Raw genomic sequence first — 26,000 nt, 5'->3', positions numbered from 1 at the left:
TACTCCCTAGCTTGGCAGAATATTTGAAGGTTTGGCTCTAAGAGCATCTGACTATTAAGTGGTTATATAGAACTAATGACAGAATTGAATCACTTTGTAACATATGAAAGTACAGCTTACCTAATTAATTGGTGCTCTGGGAGACTAAAGGAATTTGATTCCTTATATGAATATGCTAAAAATACTATTCTAGCTTCAAAACTATATTACCTTTGGTATGCATTTCCTTTCTGGAAATGGTTTAAGTTTGTACATATTTTTCTTTAGAGTAATATTGCAGTAATAGCTATAAGTTAACCAAAGTACATTAATGTTTTGTTAACGCAGTCTTTGGTGCTAGGAATTTTATAGTCTCTCAAATCATAAAGTATTACAGATCTTTTCTCTGAGGAAAGGAAAATAGTCCTTGGAGAAATATGATTCTATGGGCCAAACAAAAGGGATTCATTTGAGTAATATTTAGAACTTAAACCAAAAGGATGCCTGGGTGGCTCAGTCAGTTAAGCGTCTGCCTTCGGCTCAGGTCATGATCCCAGGGTCCTGGGATCGAGTCCCTCATCACGTTTCCTGCTCAGCGGGGAGCCTGCTTCTCCCGCTCCCTCTGCCGTTCCCCTGTTTGTGCTCTCGCTCTCGCTCTGTCTCTGTCAAATAAATAAATAAAATCTTAAAAAAAAAGAACTTAGACTGAAGAAAATCAACTCTCCAAGAGTTCAAGAGAAGCTGACCTCCATTTTCATCTCTTCCCCTCTACCACCTTTGGTATCCTCTCTGTTAGAATATATCGGATTAGGGGCGCCTGGGTGGCTCAGTCGTTAAGCATCTGCCTTCGGCTCAGGTCATGATCCCAGGGTCCTGGGATCGAGTCCTGCATCAGGCTCCCTGCTCTGCGGGAAGCCTGCTTCTCCCTCTCCCACTCCCCCTGCTTGTGTCCCTTCTCTCGCTGTGTCTCTCTCTGTTGAAAAAATGAATAAAATCTTTAAAAAAAAAAAAAAATACATCGGATTAAATTACTGTCCTCTCTGAGCATTATTTCCCCCCTTTTCTCCATATTCCTGTCTATTTCTTGGATCTCATGACCATAATAGTTTTTATTCATTGATTTAAAATTTAAAAAAAATTCATCTTTATTACCAACCTTCCCTTCACTACGTAGTTATGACTAAGATTCTTGCATATAACGATTTTTCCTGCCACCTTCTATAGGCAGCTGTCATTTTATTTCTTCCCAGTGGTTTTAGAAGTGAAATTAATTTGTCTCTTGTCTATCTTACCCTACTCATTTTTTTTTCTATGCTGTTTAACATCTTCCTTTCTTTTAAATTATAATCAGCTTTGGTATACCTGGCCAAATTTCTTCTAGGTTTGAATGCCTAGCTTGCCTGCCTTCTTTAAAGCTATTTTCCACATGGGTGTCCATTGGAAAGAACATGGGCTTTGGAGTCAGACACATCTGGGTTTGAATCCTGGTGATACAGTTACTTTCTGTATATGACTTTGAGAAAGTTACTTAACCTCATCAAGACTCATTTACTTTATCTGTAAAAAGTATAATTAAATTTCCTCAGGAATTTTTTTGAGGATTCTGTAAAACAAAGTTCCTAATATGTTTGGCACATATTAGATGGATAGAAATGTTAGTTTTCATTTTTTCTTTCCCTCATATCCACATTGTAAATGTGCTCTTTATCTTACTTTTACAGTACATCATCTTTTAAAACATTCTTTTAAAAGACTGATTTAGCATATATTTCCAGGGCACCAACAGTATATATTGCTTCATTGTAAACTTCACCAATTTGATGCTCACAGTCTTTGGAACTTTTCTTGAATTGCAGCTTTTTATCTCATTGTCCATGTTCTTTTTTTTTTTACTCTTATCCAAAATAATCTGACCATTTTTTTTTTAATTCTTCCACTTTGCTGTTGTTATAGAATAGTTTTAAATCATAACTTAAACAGTCTATTTTAGCTACCTTTAACACAGCCAGCAATATTAACTGAATTGAATGAATTAAACATTCTTACTATCAGCTGCTTAAAAAGTGGTGGGGTGTTGGTATAAAGTATTATAAAGTGGCCTTTGTTCCCCTGGTAGACTCTCATACACCTAACTTTTATTTTTTTTCTTAAGTAGGCTCCACACCCAACATGGGGCTTGAACTCACAATCCTAAGATCAAGAGTCACATGCTCTACCAGCTGAGCCAGCTAAGCATCCCTACACCTAGCATTTTTAACCTCAGAATGGAAATGGTTGATGTTGGAACACTGTGTAATGGCTCTTTCCCACCCATGGCTTCAATGTACATGTCCCCAGTTTATTTAACTAGGGAAGAGCCTTGGGTCTTAGACTTGGGATAGGCTTGGGTCTTAGAAAATTATCATAATAGTTTGTCATATGCCAGACTTTTTAGATCTGTTCCATAACCAGTATTCAGACCTTTTATAGTGTTTCTCCCTGGTCTCTCTGCTCTCACTACTTTACATAATTGTGTCTATCAGGAGGAGCAAGGCCAGTTCTTGATAGGTCTATCTTCCAAGAGCTGTTTAATCAGAAATAGAATATCTGTCATATGCTTTAAAACTTTCAGTCAGTTACCCAGTTTCTGTAATAAGTCAATAACATGGGCAAAAAACCCCAGAAACAATAGGGGGAACTGCTATAGATAGAGACTTAAGAGACTCAACCAAATGTAATGTGAGGACTTTGTTTGAATTTTGACTTGAACAAATAATCAAATGCATTTAATTAGTGACCGGTTATTAGATGATAAAATTAACATAGATTCTTTGGTAGATGTGATTAACAATATTGTGGTTATGTGAGAAGATGTCCACAAATTTTAGAAAGACCTGCTCAAATACAGAGGGGTGAAATGACTCAATGACTCGGCAAAGAAGAGGGAAGAGAAAATTTGGCAGTCTTGATAATTGTTGAATCTTGGTGCTAGGTATATAGGGGTCACTCTCCTTGTTTTACTCATATATTTTTTCCATTAATAATTTTTGTTTAAAAAGCAGTTAGGGGGCACCTGGGTGGCTCAGTCGTTAAGCGTCTGCCTTCGGCTCAGGTCATGATCCCAGGGTCCTGGGATCGAGTCCCACATCGGGCTCCCTGCTCAGCAGGAGGCCTGCTTCTCCCTCTCCCACTCCCCCTGCTTGTGTTCCCTCTCTCGTTGTGTGTCTCTGTCAAATAAATAAAATCTTAAAAAAAAAAACAGAATCTATTATTTACTCATTTTATCTTACTAAAGGAGAAAGGGTTTAACCAAATCTTCCTGAGAGACCATGTTATCTCCACTTTATTATACATTTAAACCAAAACATACCCATTAACCCTACATAGTCGCTATGACTTCTGCTTCTCTTATTTTAATGGTTGACTCATTTTTCACATGGTTTCCTTTTATCTAGCCAGACTTCTGTCTCTACCAGTGTGGTCATTTGAAACCAGAAGTTTAAGAAGTCTTCTTTACAGATCTAGATTTATCAACTCTTTCCAACTGGAATTCTTTCCTTTCACTCATCTGACAGCCTGTTCTTCCTGCTCCTGCAACTCTGTTTCCACAATGTTTGTATATACCCCATGTTTTGTATATGATTCTTTCTTTTTGAGTTAGAAATACAAGGTTAGTCTCAGCCATCTGATGACTCTGGGTACTGTTGTTTATAAATGACTCTTTGGGGATTTATGTATTTCTCTAATTTACTGAGTTATAGCTGAAGAAGAAAACGATCATTTGAGGGTGAGGATTATGTATTTGAGGGTGAGGATTATGTATTTGTAATATTTGAATTTCAAATAATTTCAAGCATTAATGTTTACAAAGATTTTTTTTTCTTTCTCTAGAGTGTATTGGCATATATCTGTTGACTGTGTGACACATCTCTAAGATGTGAACTCTGTGTTACATTGCACATGACCAGGGAATACCTACCAGAACTCGTAACCTTGCTTTCAGGTTATCTAGTTAGGTTGTTCATTAATTCACCTTTTTGTTGTTGCTGTTGTTATTCTTTTTAGAATCAAGATTTGTTTACTACATCACAAAATAAAGAATTTGATCCCCTTGGTCCCCTGCCACCTGGATGGGGTAAGTCACATGATTTTTTTCATTGCATTTGTCATTTTAAAAATCAGATATTTATGGATGATAGCCTGCTCTTGCTTGAGTGAATATGTGGGAAGTTTTTGGATGTGTTAGTTTAATTCAGAGTGCCAAACAGGTATTAAATTTCCTAGAAGTTCTAAGTTGACTGTCTTAATAGTTAACTTTTATTGGAATTCAGAATTATTTTACTCTTTTAAAGTTTAAAAATATTTTGGTCATCATTAGGATCTTGCTCTTTTTCCTAACTTTAGCCAGCAACACTTCCCTAAAATATTGTCTCTAAAGACCCAATCCCAGCTTACCCAGGTTATCAGAATTTTGCCTTGCTTATTTTACATTCTGCTTATTTTTAGGTTTCACACTTCTGAAGTTGAGGTGTACCCCCCTTCCTAGATGAGTTCATGATCACCCTGTTACTTAGATTGAACACTGCTTTACGATTCTCTGCCTTTGGGGCACATGCCTTATTTGTGTAATCAGTGACAACACTGGTACTGTAACAGATGAAACCCTACCTGACATATCTTCAGGATTGACCCAGAAACTAAAACCCCAATTTATAATCTATGTTTACATTCTGAAATAGACAGCATTATTTTTGTGACACGTTATTTATTTATTTATTTTTAAATAGGCTCCACGTCCAGCGTGGAGCCCAGTGTGGTGCTTGAACTCAGACGCTGAGATCAAGACCTGAGCTGAGATCAAGAGTCAGATGCTTAACCAACCTAGCCACCCATGTGCCTCCATGAGATGTATTTTAAATCCAGCTTCCTCATCCTTTTAGACTTCATGTGCTAGGACCAGACATTACCACCTCACAAGCTGACAATGAAGAATTTTTAATACATGCAAACTAAAGAGGCTGGAGAAAAAGAATGGTTTTGGTTCAACAGTGTAGTCTAATAGGGCTTTATATAGCTGGTTTTACCCATCAAGTATAAAGATATTTTCTCCTTTTGAGAGTTGCTGTGAATACATAGAACAGCAAGAAGCTTCTGTTTTTTTACTGTTTTATTCATCAAGTCAGGAAGGGCTTTAATCTGCATTCACTTTGCTATTCAGTAATCTCAGTATTGTTTATCATGTGACTTTTTTCAACAAAGTAAAATCAGCTCTAAAGCCACAGTACTTCCTCTCATTAAAAGCAGATGAGCCTTCATTTGCAAGTGCATCCACCTTTTGAAATGTTGTTTTTCACAGCTTCTTCCAAGAAATGCTGATATCAGCAGTACATACTTAGAACATATATAGAAAAGAAGTTTTCTATTGAATTTATCCTGCTTCATGTTAATTTTTGAAGAGAAAATCTCTGGCCCTGAAGTCTGAACTTACGTGGCAGATATGCACTTAGGGTATTATTTTTAGATTATAAAAATTACTTTAAAAATTATTTGGATACAAATATATTTTAAAATTTTATATTTGTGTGACTGCCAAGAATATTAACTAACATTATTATGTAGCCAGCTGTACCACTGTGGATGCTTCTTTTTGCCTTAGAGACAGACTTAAAGTTGGTTACTTTTCACACTCAAGATGCCATGACCAGTGAAGCCAGTGTTAATATTCACAATGTGTCACAAGATGCAGAATCCCATTTATCTGTATATTACGCACACTTGGGGTTCTGTTTCCATTTTAGGCTCAAGTGAGGTAAGTAGCTGAGATGTTAGGATGGGGTTCAGGATACTCACCAGTATATCCCTTCTAACCTCCCATATCACCACTATACTCGAAATCATGGAGTTAGTGCTGGAGATATAGTTAAAAGTCACCAAATACTAATTTGACAAAACTATATAATTTGGCTAAAGACTTGTCCTGCAATAGCTTGCTCAGAGAAAGAGCCAAAGGATCTAAATAATTGTGACTTGAAAAATAGATATCAGGGGCACCTGGGTGGCTCAGTCGTTAAGCGTCTGCCTTCAGCTCATGTCATGATCCCAGGGTCCTGGGATCGAGCCCCGCATCGGGCTCCCTGCTCCGCGGGAGCCTGCCTCTCCCTCTCCCACTCCCCCTGCTTGTGTTCCCTCTCTCGCTGTGTCTCTCTCTGTCAAATAAATAAATAAAATCTTTAAAAAAAAAAAAAGATATCAAAGGGATAAAAAAAATGGCTTTATCAGCTTAGAATTTAACCTTAAAATTTTGTTTGAAATTGCTAATTTTTAGAAACTATGCTTTTAAAAATGTTGGAATCCATTCTGTATTCTTCATTACTTCACTTACCTCATTTGAAGACATCTAAAAAAATTCAGGTACAGGAATTATCTTTTGATGAAGAATTAATTGATAATGGAATAGAGAATTCAGTAGTTCAAAACAACAGAACTTAAATTTTCAAGGACTTTTCTGTTATTAAAAGAGAAAATGATATCCATATGTCTTCTAAACCTTACTGAGAAAGCTGAGGAATACAGGAGAAATTTTGTAGAGCAGGAATAAGACAACAAGAAGAATCCTAAAGCAAAGGTAGATGGGGGAAAGAAGTAGCAGTTTCACTGAGCCCTTTGCCAGGCCTTTGTGTAGAACATTATTCTACATATTTAGGATTTGGGAACTGAGTGTATTAAGGAAGAGGATATATTTTGAAACCGTGTCTTCCGTAGTTGAATAACGCCTAGCACATGACAAAGAAACAAGTTGTATCCCTCCCCCCATTATATTGTAAGAAAGGAGGTGATGTGGTGTGCAAAAAATGCCTGAATAGAGACCTGACTTTCCATCCTATCACTGCTACTCAATTCTGAGATTTTGGGCAGATCACTTAACCTGTCCCAAGTTTCCCTATCTTCAAGATAAACCATCTACTCCTGGGACTGTTAAGGATAAAATGAGGTCATGTATGAAAAGTTAAAACATTAATTATTCTTGCTGCCTTTGGTTAGATTGAACAAAAAAATCCTGTAGGCCAGGCATTGTGAATTAAATCTGTTTAGCTTCTAGAATGTAATGATATTTGAATAACTCTAGCAGGTATATGAATTTAAAAGTGAAAGAATAAATTAAACCTTTTAAAGTTGTGATTTGAAAGCTGTAAAATCAATGCAATGAGAAGTGGGCAAATTCAGCACATTTTATTTTAGTTTGTGGAAGAAGACTATGCCAACCCTAATGCTTTGCCTTTTTGTTTTTTCTTTAAGAGAAGAGAACAGACAGCAATGGTAGAGTATATTTTGTCAACCACAACACTCGTATTACACAATGGGAAGACCCCAGAAGTCAAGGGTAAGAAACTTTCAGTTACTAGTATATAGATAATCTCTTAAAGATTGTACTATATTTCTGACTCAGTTATGGAAAAAATCCAGTTACAAGTTCTTTCCCCAAAGTCCTTAAACATTACTCACCCATATCCTTTAGAAAGAGAAAAAAATTACACTATTACTGTCGTATAATGGATGTGGGTTTCTTGAGAGTAGGGGAGAAAAGTCATTGGTTTATACCAATATACTATGTATTCAAATATTCCTATTTATTATTAGTAAGTCCAGATTAGTAATTCTAAAGCAGGGTTTTACAACCTGGGACCACTGGAGAAAATTCAGGAAATATGTGACTTAGGGGGAGTAAATACAGATTTAGTTTTTTAACCTTTACCTGAAATTGAATGTTTCCTTCCATTGTGATCATAAGCTACAACCATAGTAGAATTAGCAGTGCCTAGGACTTTCCCACCAGTATAGAAATCATAGGTTTTTAATAGCATTTTGCAGTTGTTGCAGTTATCTCAAAATACTATTTACACATATTGCAAGAACTTGCTAGTTAATATATTAATAAAGAGACACACACTATTATTACAAGTTTTCCTTTTTTATTGAAGTATAATTAACATACAGTATTAGTTTCAGGTATACAACAGTGATTTGACATTTATATACATTATGAAATTATCACCACAATAAATCTAATTACCCTCTGTCACCAAAGTTATTCCAGTATTACTGACTATATTCCCTTTGCTGTACTTTACATCCCTGTGACATTTATTTCATAACTGGAAGTTTGTATTTCAAAGACAAGTTTGTCTTTTTAATGTTTGGTAACTGTGTACATTCTTTCTTTCTTTTTTTTTCTTTCTTTCTTTTCTTTCTTTCTTTCTTTCTTCGAGAGAGAGAGAGAGAGAGCACAAGCAAGGGGAGCAACAGAGGGAAAGGGAGAAGCAGGCTCCCCACTGAGCAGGGAGCCCAGTGTGGGGCTTGATCCCAGGACCCCAGGATCAGGACCTGAGCTGAAGGCAGACGTTAACCAACTGAGCCACCCAGGCACCCCTACTTGCTTTTCTTTGTAGCATTATGTAATAGTACTTGTATTAGTTTGCTAGAGCTGCCCAAAATCAAGGTATAGGCAGGGCTTTGCTCCCTTGGGAGGCACTAGAAGGATTTGTTCCAAGCCCCTCTCCTAGCTTCTGGTAGTTTGGTTTGTGGCAGCATAACTGCAGTCTTTGCATAGCATTCTTCAGGTCTGCATGTCTCAAGTGTCCAAATTTCTTCCCCTTTTTATAAGGATACCAGCCATATTGGATTAATGGCTCACTGTACGCCAGTATGATCTCATCTTAACTAATTATGTCTGTAATGACCCTATTTCCAAATAAGGTCACATTCTGAGTTACTGATGGTTGGTACTTCAACATAGGAATTTGTGAGTGGACACAATTCAGCCCATAATGAAATCTAATACTGTGCATTTATCAGACCACCAGAGGGTTCTGTTCTGCAAGGAATTTGGCAAGCTATAAAGCCAGAGAGCAATCTCCACAAGAATGCCCTCACTTCAGACATCAACCACAAACTGGGAGATCCCCAAAATTGCTCTTCAGACCAACTGGGTATGAATTTAGGGGTTCCCACAACCACTTTCAGGTTTGATAACTCACTTGAGAGACTAGAATTCACTGAAGCTTGTTACACTCGGTTACATTTATCATATGGAAAGGATACAAATTACAAGCAACAGAAGGAAGAGATATAGGACAGAATGTGAGAAGGATCTAAATACCCAGAACTGATGTGGAATAGTATACGTGGAGTATTGCCAACTAGAGAATCTCACCTAAGTCTTTTATATCCAGAGTTTTTATTGGGGCTCCATCATGTACTGCCTGCATAGCTAACCTTTAGCCTCTAGCCCTGTCTCAGAGTTTGAGCTCATATCTTCAGTTTCTAGTTACTCCAGAAGTTGGAATTGATGTGAGATGTCCCAAAGCCTCCATCATAAATCACATTGTTGACTGGTGTTCAGAGTTCCCAAGCAAACAGATACTCCTGACATGCAGGACATTCCAGAGGCCTAGAGATCACCTCCCAGTAGCAGAGGGCAGAGACCAGACCTCTCTTTTGGTATGATTAATTCTTCATACATCCCTTGATTGAAAGTTAAGAACCTTTGTTCTAATGATACGCTTTAAATTTAAAATCTGTTTCTGGGGCTCTGGGTGGCTCAGTCGTTAAGCGTCTGCCTTCGGCTCAGGTCCTGATCCCAGGGTCCTGGGATCGAGTCCCACATCGGGCTCCCTGCTCCGCGGGAAGGCTGTTTCTCCCTCTCCCACTCCCCCTGCTTGTGTTCCTGCTCTCGCTGTCTCTCTCTCTGTCAAATAAATAAATAAAATCTTTAAAAATAAATAAAATCTGTTTCTGGATATTAATATCACAACATTTTTTTTTTTTTAAAGATTTTATTTATTTTTGACAGAGAGTATACAAGCCGGGGGAGTGGCAGGCAGAGGGAGAGGGAGAAGCAGGCTCCCCGCTGAGCAAGGAGCCCGATGCGGGGCTCGATCCCAAGACCCTGGGATCATGACCTCCTGGGATCATGACCTGAGCCGAAGACAGACGCTTAACCGTCTGAGCCACCCAGGCGCCCCTATCACAGCATTTTTTATGTTGTTACAATATTTAACTTAAATATATTCACTTTCCCAAAAAGGAAGAATTTCAAAGGTAACATTTTAAATTGCTCTGTAAAATTCTATCTTGAAGGACAGAATAGACCATGTCACCTTTCTGTAATTTGCTACCATTTTTTGTTCCTCCTTAGACTTTTAAAGTGTCAGGGCTAAAGTGAGAATCATGTTACTAAATAATACAAATGACCCAGTTCTATCCAGTTTGTTTTGTTTTCAAGACAACAGTTTGTTACTGAGCTTATCTTGAAAATATAACAAATAAGTGTTACGTTTTAAAAATTTTTTGATAATCTATTTTATCTGACATTTCTATTCAGCTCCGTGAATAAAGCTAAATGTTCTTAACCTTTCGACATAGTTTACAAAATACTGTTCTAGACAATGGTTCTCAGCCTTTTGTTCTTCTGAAGCACACTTTTTTTTTTTTTTAAGATTTTATTTATTTGCGAGAGAGAGAGAATGAGAGACAGAGAGCATGAGAGGGAGAGAGCACATGAGAGGGGGGAGGGTCAGAGGGAGAAGCAGGCTCCCCGCCGAGCAGGGAGCCCGATGTGGGACTCGATCCCGGGACTCCAGGATCATGACCTGAGCCGAAGGCAGCCGCTTAACCAACTGAGCCACCCAGGCGCCCTTTTTTTTTTTTTTTTTTTTTATGTTCTGAAGTACACTTAAGGAAAATGACAATCCTGTCAGCAATAGTGGCTCTCTCAAACCAGTCAACTTAAATGCCCCCAACCCCTCCCTTTCTTCCTTTCTGATGTGAACTTGGACATTACCATTTTCTCTCTCTCTCTCACTAAACCCACCAGGTGAGAAAATTTGAAGCTGTAGAATAGAGGAAAACAAACTGGCAAATATGGGTAAAAACTTGGAACACTTATTATACTTAACTAATTAAAAAGAGTAGCTGCCATTATGACAACACACAGATACAAACTACAAAGGAGGTATTCAATAATTCTCTACCCATTCTAGTGGAATATTTTAAAATGTAAAAATTTCTTAGGTTCACAAGTAAGTAGTTTTTAATATTTATGCTTAATGGCCCAATTATTTTAATATATAACAAATAAAAATGCACTATTGCCTTATAATCTAGTTCCTATTTTAAAACTCATGTAGTATTTGCAGGGTGGGAAGTTGGTGCCAGACACACAAGCTGAAAAACTTGACAAATGCTGTGCTGGCAGTATGAAGGAAGTACTTTGAGAGACTCAAAGAGAATGACCAATATATAGTAGGGGGAATACTAATAGTTACAACTTGAGGGCTTACTATGTGTGAAGCTTTTTACTTATATTGTCTCACTTATTCCTCTTATAGTCTTACTATATATACATTCTTAACAAACTGAAGTTGAGAGAGATTAACCAAAGTCTAAAGATAGGTATTAAGGAAGTGGCTAGAAATACTTCAGAAAGAACAGCTGAATTACCTTAACAGAGGAATAATTAAGATCTTCTGGACAAGGGGAAAGGCTTCACTTGGAGGTATGACAGATCATGTCTTGTTTAGGGAAATGGTGAGTCGCACTACAGTATGAAATCACAGGGTTCACGGAAGTGAGTTGGAGTTAGAGTGCAGAGGGAACGCTGAGGGCAGAGTGAGTGCCGGCTGTTTAGAGTTCAGGGCTTATCATTGGTAGTGTGAACAGTGAATATCACTTTTAAGAAGAGAACTAATCATGATCAGATCTGTGTTAGTACTCTGTCAGCAATATGAAATGAGTATAGGACCAGAGTGAGACTAGAGGCAGGAAAACCAGTTTGGTGGCCATTATGAAAGTTTAGAAGAGAGATGAATGATGCCAGGGTAAAGGATTTTCTTGGGGATTGAAAAAGCGATGAATATGAAGGCTTCTAAGGCAGAATGGGCAGAACTTGGTTACCAAAAGCTGTTTAGGTGGGTCATTAGATGGGGATTACAGGCCAGGTAGGTGGAAACTGAATGGTGGTTCCATGAACCTATTGACATGTTTAACATGCTTGTAGAATATCTATAGAGAGAGGTCTAGTAAGTAATGGGAAATACTGGACTAAATGATCTAAATGATGCTGCATTTATGGATAATTTTTGTTTTGTGTACTTGGGAAACAAACAGGTCAACATTTTTTATTTGTATGCCTGTGTTTTGTAGCCAATTAAATGAAAAGCCCTTACCTGAAGGCTGGGAAATGAGATTCACAGTTGATGGAATTCCGTATTTTGTGGACCACAATAGAAGAACAACCACCTATATTGATCCCCGCACTGGAAAATCTGCCCTGTGAGTTTTCTAAACATTGTAGATTAGAAGTAAGACTGATCCTAAGATTTTGTTATGAAGATCTGAATTAGCAAGGAATACAATTCTTATTGTTTCTTGAGTTGAGTTGCCCAAAGGTCATTGTTCACTAAATATTTTGCATTTTTATTACCCTATGTATTTATCACCATATTTTCTCCTAGAGACCTTTCATATGTTATCTATTCACACAGCACTAAAAGGGTTATTTAGAAATTATCAGTACAGTACTGCTCACCAATTAATCCCTGATTTCTGATGCCTGCTTTCTTTCAATTCTCCAATTTGTTTTTCTTTTCCATATTTAAAAAGTAACTTTATGTTTTGTTTTGTTTAACATGTTTTACTTAAGGTGTTTTTTTGTGGTGAAATACAGCAGAGTTTACCATTTTAACCATTTTAAGTGTACAATTCAGTGGCATTAAGTACATTCACTTTGTTGTGCAACCATCAACACCATCCATCTCCAGAAGATTTTTATCATCCCATACTGAAACTCTATGCCTATTAAACAATAACTCTCCTGTCCCCTTCATTCCTTAGCCCTTGATAACTCTTAACACTTCCTGTCTCTATGAATTTGACTGCTCATATAAATGGAATCATATGGTATTTGTGCTTGTGACTGGTTTACTTCACTTAGCATTGTATCTCCAAGGTTCGTCTGTGTTACATTTGTATCTGAATTTCACTCCTTTTTAATGCAGAATAATACTTTAGTGTATGTATATACCATATTTTATTTATACATCTGTTCATGGACTTTTGGGTTGTTTCAAACATCTTTTGACTATTGTGAATAATGCAGCTGTGAATGTGAGTGTACAGATATCTGTTTGAGTTTTCGTTTTCACTTCTTTTGTGTATAATACTCAGAAGTGGAATTGCCCGGTCAATGGTAATTCTGTGGATTTTTTTTGAGGCACTTCAAGACTGTCTTCCACAGTGGGTATACCATTTTACATTGCCACCAAAAGTGTACATAGGTTCCAGTTTTTCCATATCAACGGTGGTTGTTTTCTGTTTGTTTTTTAAAAATGTCAATCTGATGGGTATGAAGTGGTATCTCATGGTTTTTATTTGTATTTCTGTAATGGTAAATGATTTTGAGCATCTTTTCATGTGCTAGTCGACCAAATATTTGTATATCTTCCTTGAGGAAATGTCTATTCAACTTCTTTGCCCATCTTTGCATCTGGTTGGTTGTTTTTTATTTTTTTTTTTTAAGATTTTATTTATTTATTTATTTGAGAGAGAGAGAGAGAGAGCCTGAGAGAGGGGAGGGTCAGAGCGAGAAGCAGACTCCCTGCCAAGCAAGGAGCCCAATGTGGGACTCGATCCCAGGACTCCAGGATCTTGACCTGAGCCAAAGGCAGTCACTTAACCAACTGAGCCACCCAGGAGCCCTGTTTTTTATTTTTTGAATTTTAGAAGTTCTTTATATTCTGGATACTAATCCCTTATCAAATATATGCAAATATTTTTTCCTATTCTGTGCATTGACCTAAGTTTTATAACTTTAGCTCTTAGGTGTAGGTTTTGGGTCCATTTCTAGTTAATTTTTGTAAATGGTATTAGGAAAGGGTCTAACTTCATTTTTTTGCAAATGGAGATCCAGTTTTCCAAGGACCATTTGTTGAAAAGACTGTCGAATGGGCTTGGCACCCTTGTCAAAAATTCTTTGACCATATGTATATATGCAAAAGGTTTATTTCTGGAGTTTATATTTCATTGGTCATTATGTCTGTCTTTATTCTAGTTCCACACTGTTTTCATTACTGTAGGTTTTACTAAATTTTGAACTCAGGAAATGTGAGTTCGCCAAGTTCTTTTTTGAGATTGCTTTGGCTTTTTAGGGTCCCTGAGATTTCATGATTTTTAGGATAGAATTTTCTGTTGCTGCAAAAAAAAATGTCATTAGGATTTTGATAGGGGTTGCATTGAATTTGTAATTCTCTTTGGTTTGTTTTGACATCTTAACAATATTATGTCTTTTAAGCCATGAACATAGGGTGTCTTTACATTTATTTGTCTTCTTTAATTTCTTTCAACAATGTATTGTAGTTTTACAGTATGCAAATCTTTTACCCCCTTGGTTTAGTAAATTCCTGGGTTTTTTTAATGCTATTTGTAAATGGAATTGTTTTCTTCAATTTTTTTCAGATTACTGATTGTTAGTGTATAGAAATGCAACTGATTTTTGTGTTGTTTTATATCCTACCTTGTTGAATGTACTTATTAATTCTAATAGTTCTTTGTTTCGAATCTAGAATTTTCTAAATATTATATAATCTTCAAAGATAATTTTTACTTCTTCCTTTCCAATTTGGATGCCTTTTGTTTCTTTTTCTTGCCTAATTGCCCTGGCTAGAACTTCTTTTTTTTTTTAAAGATTTTATTTATTTATTCATGAGAGACAGAGAGAGAGAGACAGAGGCAGAGGGAGAAGCAGGCTCCCCGTGGAGCAGGGAGCCCGATGCGGGACTCGATCCCGGGACTCCAGGATCATGACCTGAGCCGAAGGCAGTTGCTTAACCAACTGAGCCACCCAGGCTCCCCGCTGGCTAGAACTTCTAATACTATGTTGAATAGAAGGGAGAGCAGGCAGCCTTGCGTTTTTCCTGATCTTTGAAGGAAAGCTTTCATTTTTCACCATTGAGTTTGTCATCTGTGGGATTTTCATAAATGGCTCTTATATTGAGGGAATATACTGCTGAATTGAGTTTGCTAATATTTTGTTGTGGACTCATATCAGTTCATCAGAAATACTGGTTAGTAGTTTTCTTGTAGTGTCTCTGGCTTTGATATCAGGGCAATGTTTACCTCTTGTTACTTTTTGAATTTTATAATTTCTGCTTATTAAAAGCGTTGGGGGCTCCTGGCTGGCTCAGTTGGTAGAACATGTGACTCTTGATCTCGGGATTGTGAGTTCAAGCCCCATGTTGGGTGTAGAGTTTACTTAAAAATAAAATCTTAAAAAACTTTCATATGTAAAGAAGAAACTAGAAATTCAGGCTACTTAAATTTTAATGAAATTAAAAATTATTTAAATATGGGTATTTACCCCCAAGATACAAATATAGTGATCTGAAGGGGCACCTGCACCCCAATATTCATAGCAGCAATGTCCACAGTAGCCCAACTATGAGAACCCAGATGTCCACCGACAGATGAATGGATAAAGAAGATGTGGTGTATGTGCATATATACATACACACAATGGAATACTACTCAGCCATCAAAAAAATGAAATCTTGCTGTTTGTAAGGATGTGGATGGAACTAGAGGGTATCATGCTAAGTGAAATAAGTCAGTCAGAGAAAGATAATTATCGTATGATCTCACTTACATGTGGAATTTAAGAACCAAACAGGACCATAGGGGAAGAGAGGAAAAAATAAAACAAGACGAAATCAGAGAGGTAGACAAACCATAAGAGACTCTTAATCATAGAAAACAAACTGAGGCTTGCTGGAGGGGAGGGAGGTGGGGGGATGGGGTAACCGGGTGATAGACATTAAGGAGGCACGTGATGTAATGAGCACTGGGTATTATATAAGGCTGAGGAATCACTGACCTATACCTCAGAAACCAATAATGTATTTTAATTAATTGAATTTAAATGTTTAAAAATATTTAAATATGTAAATAACAGATATAAAACAGAAAACCTTAAAATCATAGTGGTTCCTTTATGACAGAAATACGTTTCTTTCCATCATTAAGTACACTGCTAATAACCCGTGGCTCAATAACGTCATGAGAAATTAGGAAACATTGTATTTAATGATAATAAAAATACACCATATCACAGTTTGTGGGGTTTAACAAAAATAGTCCTCAGTGGAAATTTTCTTGCTCTGTATAGGATTAGATTAGAAAATAAGAAAGGTATAAAATCAGTGATCACTGCTTTCACCTTACTCTAAAAAGTTTGTTAAACCCCAAATAAGCACAAAAAAGGAAATAAGCATAAAAGCAGATATTAACAAAATGAAAATGAAACTATAGAGAACTCAGAGCTAGAAGTTGGATCTTGAAAAAAATTAATAATATCAATAACCCCTAGTAAACCTGAGGAGAAAAAAAAGAAAACACAAATTAATATGAAAGTGAAAGGACATCACTACATATCCTGCACACATTGAAAGATAACAAAGTGTATATTGAACAACTTTATGCCAAGAATTTTGATTTTTTTTTTTTTTTTTTTAAAGAGAGGGAGGGGAGGGGCAGAGGGAAAGGGAAAGAGAATCTTAAGCTAAGCATGGAGCCCAATGCGGGGCTTGATGCAGGGGGCTTGATGTGGGGCTCGATGTGGGGCTCAGTTGAAGACCCTAAGATCATGACCTGAGCCAGAATCAGGAGTCAGACACTTAACCAACTGAGTCACCCAGGTGCCCCAAGAAGTTTGATATTTTAGATCAAATTGACAAATTCCTTGAAAGATACAAGTAACAAAAATGAACACAAGAAGAAATAGTAAATCTAAATAACCCTTTATCTAGTAAAGAAATTGAATTCATAATTAAACAATTTCCCACAAAGAAAATTCTGGCATAGACAGCTTCCACTGGTGAATTTTATCAAAACTGTAAGTAATAATATCAATCCTATTCAAATTCTTTCATAAAATACAAGCAATGGGAACACTTCCCAACTCATTGGGAACTCCCCTCCCCTCCTTTTCTTTTCAAGACTTTATTTTTAAGTAATTTCTATACCCAACACAGAGCCCGAACCCACCCTACTGACCGAGACAGCCAGGTACCCCTAAAATCAATTGTATTTCTACACTGAACATTTAGAAAACAAATTTAAAGGAAGTCCAGGGCGGGGCGCCTACGTGCCTCAGTCAGTTAAGCAGCTGCCTTTGGCTTAGGTCATGGTCCCAGGGTCCTGGGATCGAGCCACACATCAGGCTCCTTGCTCAGCGGGGAGTTTGCTTCTCCCCTGTCTGCCACTCCCCCGGCTTGTGCTTGTTCTCCCTCTGTGTGTGTGTGTAATAAATAAAATCTTAAAAAAAAAAAAAAAGTAAGTCCAGGGCTTACTTGGAAGCCCCATGGTGTCATCAGTGATCTAGGCTTCTTACTTTCTTGTTCTACCATCCCAGACCATGGGCTCTTTTCTCAGTTACCTCATAGTGTGTGATAGCTGCTGAAACTTCTGCTATCAATCCATTCTAGGCTGGAATATGGAGGAACAACAAATTGGAAAGAGAGAAAGAGAAAAAAATCCTTTTCTAGCTATCTTCACTCTCTTTAAAAGAGCCTTTGCGGAAGTCCTATACATTTACAGCTCATTAGCCATGGTTAAGTCACACAACCACGCTGAGAAATGTAATCTTTATTCTAGGTAGCAGTCTGCCCAGGTAGATATCAGAAGTCTGATTTAAGGATAAAGGAAAGAATGGATTTGGGGATAGGCAACATTCCCAGATAGAACTTCCTTTACCTAGTCCTGTTAGATTTCGCTATATATAAAAGAAAATCCCGGGGCGCCTGGGTGGCTCAGTTGGTTAGGCGACTGCCTTCGGCTCGGGTCATGATCCTGGAGTCCCGGGATCGAGTCCCGCATCGGGCTCCCTGCTCGGCAGGGGGTCTGCTTCTCCCACTTCCCTCTCGTGCTCTCTGTCTCTCATTCTCTCTCTCTCAAATAAATAAATAAAATCTTTAAAAAAAAAAAAAAGAAAATCCCACAACAATGCCTTTAAAAAGATCTAAATTTCTGTCATTTAAAACTAGTCCTGGGAAATTTTTTTTTTAAGGTGGTGTTTAGGAGTATGCTATGCTACAGTATTTTTATATTTGACTGAGTACTAAGGGGGTGTGGTATTTTGCTTTCCTTCTATATATTATCTTACGAGCTGCTAAATATGTCATATTAACATTCCTCCTCAGAGACAATGGACCACAGATAGCCTATGTACGGGACTTCAAGGCAAAAGTTCAGTATTTCCGGTTCTGGTGTCAGGTTAGTATCAGGACTTTTTTCTGTACTCCCTTTCTTTTGTTATGTTGCTTATATTACACAGTGATTGTGAAAATAATTCCTAGAAAAACAGGTAAAATTGGAAGCATCGGAATCTCTTTTTTCTATTTTTAGGGCAAAGAAAAAGATTTATCAGTTAGATCATTTGTGGCTTCTGTAGTCCAGAAGAATAAACTTGAAACAGTTTGAATAAAGTGCTACTCTCCTTTCAGTACCCGTAATTCTAAGATTGCAAAAATCTTCAAACAAATGAGTTAAAACATTTTCTGGTGTATAGATTGTAACCAGCCCCTTTCACATCTAATATTTGATATATATTTGTATATATATATGGTTACATTCTGAGTATTCTTCCCAGATGTGATCAGTTATTTCTGATATATATTTTCTGAATTAATGATTTCTTTATGGGTTCTAAATAAAATTAATGTACTAATCAAAATGTTACTATGATGAATATTTTTAAACTTCAAACTCATGTAATTAACTGGGCCCAGGCAAGCAAGAATAATCTAAGTTAGCTTTTTGAAAATAAAATTAAAGATTTATTTGACTCATTAAGCACTGCATATGAGATCTGTTTTCTTTTGTTATATATCAAATGATCTGTAATTAGCATGAATGCTCACAAATGCATGGTTAAACAGTATTGAAATAAGTTCATATTCATACTCTACTTGTTTCTCTAAGCAAAGATAAAAGTAAATAGAACTTCACTCTTTTGGTTTTTCAATAGGCTATTTTAATAGAGTTGACTTAAGTCATTCTTACGTTTCAGCAACTGGCCATGCCACAGCACATAAAGATTACAGTGACAAGAAAGACATTATTTGAAGATTCCTTTCAGCAGGTACTGTCTCGATAGTTTGCCCTGTGGCTGCCTGCCCAGAACCACTTTTGGTTCCAGGTCTAAACAGTTTGGGCTTTTGAGTTGGAGTCCTTTTTTTTTTTTTTTTTTTTTTTTTTTTGAGTTGGAGTCCTTAAACTAAGTATTGCCAGCTGCATTAGAACTTACAATGTCGGAACATGTATATGTTTGTATATGTATATGTCTTGTGCTTTTGAAATGTCAGAGTAATTTAAAGTTATTGGTGAGTTTCAGATTTTCGTTTCTAAGCTAAGCGGTCAGTTTGAAATAGATATTTGAGTAAAAAGGTAGGCTTTTGGTAGCCAAAGAAATATCCATATGAACATTATTGGATGGGTAGAAAGGAAGAGGGGATGGTTTTGCTTTTATACCTGTGTGTTCCTTGCATTTTTACAGTAAGCATTTGTCACTCATAATTTTTACAAAAAAATTTTTATGTAGGAAAGAAATTGGTCATTGGTTATGATACCAAAATAAAAAAAGATATAGTCAACAAATTTTTTTATTGTCCTCAGAACCGAAGTTAATTTACACTTACTTTTATTTTGCAACTTAACCAACTGCAAATAAATGTTAAGTGATTTTGTTGTAGAGATTAAAATGGCCAGTGAAAAACTGTCTTAAAATGAAAACATCTACTTAGTCCTTATTTTATGGCCAGATATGGACCTAATTTTTTTATTATCAAGCAACTGTTGATAATTGTGGTAGCTACAGCTTCAAAATGAATACAAAGGGAAAAGAGATTTTCTGAGATGGTTGGCAGGCCATCTGACTTAGCTGGCTACTTGCTTTCAGAAACAGTTATGTACATTTCCTAATGGAACCTCAGTAATTAACATTGAAGAGAAAAGCCAGTTGACATCCTGCTAAGTAGGAGCAGATAGCTTTTTAGCAGCAGAACTTGACTAAGGTCATTTAGAGAATGATGAGTGATTCCCTTGATCTGATGTAAGTCTCCAAGGCCATTCCCAACTCCAGTCATTACCTGCTTCTAATTTTCATATTCATAACTATGTAGTCAGTCTCTGGTGGGCCAGTTTCTTGGACCATAACTTGCTGTTGCAGTGCTGAAAGGTGCAAAACATGATTAAATATCCCTTTATTTTTTGACTTTTGAAACCTAAAGACTTTTGCAGACTGACAGACCAGATGGTACTAAAACAGTTGTTTAAAATTGTCACCCTAGATCTGATATCCATCAAATAAATGTGAAACCAAAACTTAGGAGAAAAATTTGATTGCTTTGGAAGAGTGACAAATCTAATAGCAAAATTAGCATCAAATTTTCTTCCTAAGTGGTGGATAAAGTTGTTTGGGGTAGTGAGTGTTTTTGCTCATTGGGGAAATTGCAGGAGAAAAAAATTTTTTTAGTATTAGGCATTTATTAAAGGGTACTACTTAAAAGATATTTTTCCCAGGGAACAGCAAATCCTAAAGTATCAGACACAGGGCAAAAAAAACAACCAGAATTTCCAAAGGGGAACAGTCTCAGGTTTGGGGGAATAGCAAGAGAGATCAAAAACAGCTTTAGGTTTTGGGGAGCAGCCCTAAGGACAAGGAATAGCCAGAGGGAGCAAGAAACAAACCAACAAAAACAAATGTTTTAACCTTTAATATCTGTCATTTGTATTGCTATGTACCTATCCTAGAGTATTTGTAGAATATTTGTCATAAGCATTGAATTTTTTGTTACATCTGGGATTTTTTTAGTGGTATATGAATTCATGAAAGCGATATATTTATTTTGTGGGAACTGAGCCCTGGCATAAGCAGGTTACTTACTGGGCCTCTCTGGATATTTAATGTGAGAGTTCATTCTAATTTCATGAAACAGAGGCATTAAGTCCACTTCTCTTTGTCCAGGCCCTGTCACTTTCTTTTCTAAGAGTAATATTTGTAATGTTCTTTGGCCCAATTTTAGGCAAGTAATTAGTTTTACAAAGGAAAAACCCAAATCATGAACTCATTATATTTCAATAATGGTGCTGTCCTTCAAATACGAAGATGATCTTACTAACCACTCTAGTAGGACACAAAATTTGAGTATTTTTCCGGGTATTTATTTATAGGTTTCCACTGAGAATGAGTTTCCAAAGTTAACTATATTCTTTCTGCAGCCACTGGTTTTCATTTCCAGGTTAGCCAAACACTGTTATGTGTACTTTTGGCTGTAAAACAAACCCAAACATAACCAAACCAAGCCCTTCACCACCCAAATGACCTGACAAAGGACCATGCCCACAGTTACTCTGCTCTAAGCAAGTGACAGAAGCAACTTGATAAGTCAAAAGTAGGATTATTTAAAAGAAAATTATGTATCTATAAGGTATATTAAAATATAGATGTGTAGGGGCGCCTGGGTGGCTCAGTCGTTAAGCGTCTGCCTTCAGCTCAGGTCGTGATCCCAGGATTCTGGGATCGAGCCCCACATCGGGCTCCCTGCACCGCGGGGAAGCCTGCTTCTCCCTCTCCTACTCCCCCTGCTTGTGTTCCCTCTCTCGCTATGTCGCTCTCTGTCAAATAAATAAATAAAATCTTTAAGAAAAAAAAATATGTAGATGTGTATAATATCTATAAAATACTATAAAACTTTAATGTATTTTCTGTATGTATGGTGTTGACTAGACCACGAACACCATTCTGTGTCATGGGAAACTCAAGTTACCTATAAGGAAGAATATCTCAGACCTGGAAGTGGTAGAATGATGTTTCAACAACTGCTTTTACCAATCCTTTTATTATTTTGTAGATAATGAGCTTCAATCCCCAAGATCTGCGAAGACGTTTGTGGGTGATTTTTCCAGGAGAAGAAGGTTTAGATTATGGAGGTGTAGCAAGGTAGTGATAATATGAATACTCAGAACTTAGTTCCTTTCTTCCAAAGGTATCATTCACTTTGCTTGCAAGTATTTTCTCAATCTTCTATTTCAGGAAAATGAATGTAGCAAATTATTGTACCTTTATTCTGCAGCTACCGAAGTTCAGCAAACACTAATTCAGCACTTTCTAAAGGACTGCTAGTTGATTTCCCCCACATTACTCATTTTAATCCTCAGGATAACCCTGTGAGATAGAATTTTATAGGTAATAAGGTTCAGAGACTAACCTACAGCACATAACTAAGATGTAGAGCCTGGATGCAAGCTTTGTATCATCAAACCAGAAGCCAGTGTTCAGTCTACCACCTCTTTTTTTGTTCCACAGAGCGAGCATACAAGGCCCTATAGTGATCAGGTTATTTTCCCCATCACAGATTACTGATACAGGTAATAGCCACAGATACAGCTTAATGTATGAGATGAATACAGCTGTTTTAAGAATATAGAGGGATGTGTAAAATAGTTAAAATGTTAAATTCTGCTTTCTTAATATTGGAGCTTCTAATCAAATCCTAGAAGACAAACTCAAGAAATTCCTTTGCTTATTCCGTAACAATATAGCACATCAGGTTAAGTACTTGCATAGCAGTGGCAGTGTGGAAAGCAAGGACTTTGGAGTCAAGATTGGATTTGAATCCTTTTTCTGCACTCATCAGTACAACCTGGGGCAAATATCTTTCATCTGTAAAAAAAAGAATAGTCACATCTAGTTTTCTAGGATTATTGTGAAGAATAGAAATAGTGTTTATTAGTGACCTAGTTCAGACCCTCCATTTTTGTGTGCTCACTAAATGATGGCTACATTTTAGTAGTTCTTATTTATGTTATGTATTAAAATTCACATTTCAAAATGTATGAAATAACCACTGGTAAATAATAAATACGAATAGAAACACTGAATTTTGTATAAGTTAAAGGTAATTCAGGAGGAGGGCAATCATTTATTCTTAATTAGAAAATCAAATAGTATTAAAGTATAAGTAGCATTACCACCAGAGGCCATGAACTCACGAAAAGAAATCTCAGACACAAGCTAGTATCATCTGTATTGCCCCAGATCCATTCTACCCACCAGGCCCACCCATGTTATATAGTAACTATAATCTTATGTTAATATTGGTTGGTATTTTCACAACAGTTGAATTAGAGCTCCTCAGAGCATTTTTCTAATGAATGAGTGACTTCAATTAAGTGTTTTATTGTCTTCGTGAAATTGGAAGTTTTTTCATATTTACCTAAAATTTAGAGAGCAGTGTCATTTGATGAGGATTACTGTGAGGTTTAGTAACAGATGGGGTAATATTAGACTTCTTTCAGCTGCTCTAACTACATGGGTTAATAGTGAATTTTAAACTTGGCCTCTGTATAGTATTTCATTGATTCTAAGACTAACATTTTAACGTCTCTGACATTGGGATATGTATCACAATTAGAAAAATTTTTAGTGGCTCATCAAATAATGGTGTCTTTTAAGTCGATGATGTCTTAGATTCTTTGAAATATAATATGCAGTGTGTAAATATCATCTCTGTAAACTAGATGTCTGTTTGAACAGAAGCAGTTCAAAATCAACATGGGATTAGAAAACTCTCACCAGCTGAGGAGTGTAGATCCCTGAGAACTTTGTAGCACTGCTCTTTGATTTGTTGGCATGGTTTTTTTCACCCTAAATTTTCTTTTGATTTCAGAGAGTGGTTCTTTCTTTTGTCACACGAGGTGTTGAACCCAATGTATTGCCTGTTTGAATATGCAGGGAAGGATAACTACTGCTTGCAGATTAATCCTGCTTCTTACATCAATCCAGATCACCTGAAATATTTTCGTTTTATTGGCAGGTTTATTGCCATGGTAAGTACAGGTGGAGAACTGTGTTTACTTTGCTAACTCAGCAATACTAAAGCATTGTTTCTTTAACCTCATTTGAAATTTCTCATCACTAAGAAATTTTTTAAGATTGGTTTGTTATCTTTGCCCTTTTCCCAAAAATGTGCCATAATAGATGACAGGGGAGCTTTCAGGGAAGAATTCATCTAATATTCTATTATAAAATTATAAATGGTATTTTCTTCTCATATAGGCTCTGTTCCATGGGAAATTCATAGACACAGGTTTTTCTTTGCCATTCTATAAGCGTATATTGAACAAACCAGTTGGACTCAAGGATTTAGAATCTATTGATCCAGAATTTTACAATTCTCTCATCTGGGTTAAGTAAGTTTGTTTCCATTTAATTTATCAAAATATAGTCTTATATGCTTTCATTATGGTGTTGGTAGCTTATCCAAACTGTAAGCATGCAGTTGGTTTTATTGAATTTAAATATTAAACTTGTTTTGTTTTTTTAATACAATAGATTTTACAGAATACACCCAATATCTTAGGCAAAAATATGACTTCAGAGTATAATCTCTCCAGTTTTCTTATTATTTTGATGCTATAGTTTTATAGTAATTATTGAAGAACATAATCCTTTAAATACTTTTTATATGATTGAATTAGTATAACAAATAGTGTTAATTTCATTTGTGCAGAGAAAACAATATTGAGGAATGTGGTTTGGAAATGTACTTCTCTGTCGATAAAGAAATTTTAGGTGAAATCAAGAGTCATGATTTGAAACCTAATGGTGGAAATATTCTTGTGACAGAAGAAAATAAAGAGGAATATATCAGGTGAGAGAGAATGCTCCTTTTAACATACTTTAGCCTTTCTGTTGGGCTACCGCACATTGATAATTGCCTAGTAATACTAGTGGACAGTATTTCAAAAGATAATGTTTGCCTTTTTACTAATCATGAGAACTGATCGTATATAACAAGGACATGATCGTTTTCTACCTTAACAAGTGTGTTGATAGAGGAACAAGGAAAGTGCTATGGGAAGTCAAGGGAGGGAGACATTATTTCTTCTAGTTGTAATCATGGAGCAAGTAACTGATGATAGTTAATATAAGCTTTGAAGGTTGGGGAGAATTCAGTTGTGCAGAAATGAGAACAAAAGTTATAAGCAGAGATAGGAAGGCTGGAAAGCACAAGTCACAAGGAAGCGTAGTGGTGCTGTCAGGCAGCTCAGAGTTGATACCCCATTCTGCCATGTCCTGCATTTCAGAGGCCAAGGAAAATGAGGAATCTTTAGAAAATGTGGAGGCTGATAAGTTATAATAACCCTTAAGAGAACAGTTAGAACTACATCCAAGTGGTAGATAAAGAAGCCACATTACAAGAAATTAACGACCATATTCAGTAGACAATCTAAATTTCTTTTTTTTTTTTTAAGATTTATTTATTTATTTTTGAGAGAGCGAGAATGAGAGAGAGAGAGAGAGCAAGAACATGAGTGGGGGAGGGTCAGAGGGAGAAGCAGACTCCCCGCCGAGCAGGGAGCCCGATGCAGGACTCGATCCAGGGACTCCGGGATCATGACCTGAGCCGAAGGCAGTCGCCCAACCAACTGAGCCACCCAGGCGCCCCGACAATCTAAATTTCTTTTAACAAGTCTGGCAGCAGACGAATGAGAAGGTATAACAGATTCTTGTGGAGGCAGCAGGGTAGAGAGACTATCCTGCATGTTAACTCAAACTAAATTTTACAAAGAATTAATCTAATGGGTACTGATATGTTTTATACACCTTTCTTGGTATATTTTCAGTTTAACCACAATTTGAAGATAATAAAGGGATAGAAAAGAATTTTGGTTATATAGAACTTTCACTTTTTCTCCAAAAGTGAGAGTTTTAGGAGTAGAAATAGTGCTAGATCACTCTTTTCAATACCAGTTCTGTAACCACTGTGCCATGTAATATCAAGTCACTGAAAAGAATCTCAAGGGGCGCCTGGGTGGCTCAGTCCATTAAACGTCTGCTTTTGGCTCAGGTCATGATCCTGGGGTCTTGGGATCAAGCCCTGCATTGGGCTCCCTGCTCAGTGGGGAGTCTGCTTCTCCCTCTCCCTCTG

General features: G+C 36.7%; 1 protein-coding gene across 5 annotated transcripts in view; it reads left to right on the top strand.

Moving 5' to 3' along the window:
- Positions 1–26,000, top strand: part of ITCH (itchy E3 ubiquitin protein ligase) — a 118,164-nt gene that overhangs the window by 76,477 nt on the left and 15,687 nt on the right. For all 5 annotated transcript variants that reach the window (XM_081832954.1, XM_081832950.1, XM_081832949.1 and 2 more), the window contains 9 exons: positions 4,024–4,093; positions 7,255–7,339; positions 12,160–12,288; positions 18,207–18,279; positions 19,076–19,147; positions 21,918–22,006; positions 23,736–23,895; positions 24,125–24,258; positions 24,579–24,719. In XM_081832954.1, the coding sequence (XP_081689080.1) occupies positions 4,024–4,093; positions 7,255–7,339; positions 12,160–12,288; positions 18,207–18,279; positions 19,076–19,147; positions 21,918–22,006; positions 23,736–23,895; positions 24,125–24,258; positions 24,579–24,719 (953 nt within the window). The remainder of the gene's footprint in view (positions 1–4,023; positions 4,094–7,254; positions 7,340–12,159; positions 12,289–18,206; positions 18,280–19,075; positions 19,148–21,917; positions 22,007–23,735; positions 23,896–24,124; positions 24,259–24,578; positions 24,720–26,000) is intronic.

The sequence above is a fragment of the Leptonychotes weddellii genome, chromosome 10, assembly GCF_054177405.1.
Source record: "Leptonychotes weddellii isolate Sample4059 chromosome 10, ASM5417740v2, whole genome shotgun sequence".
In the NCBI taxonomy this organism is placed as follows: domain Eukaryota; kingdom Metazoa; phylum Chordata; class Mammalia; order Carnivora; family Phocidae; genus Leptonychotes; species Leptonychotes weddellii.
This window is presented reverse-complemented; position numbering and strand designations above follow the sequence as displayed.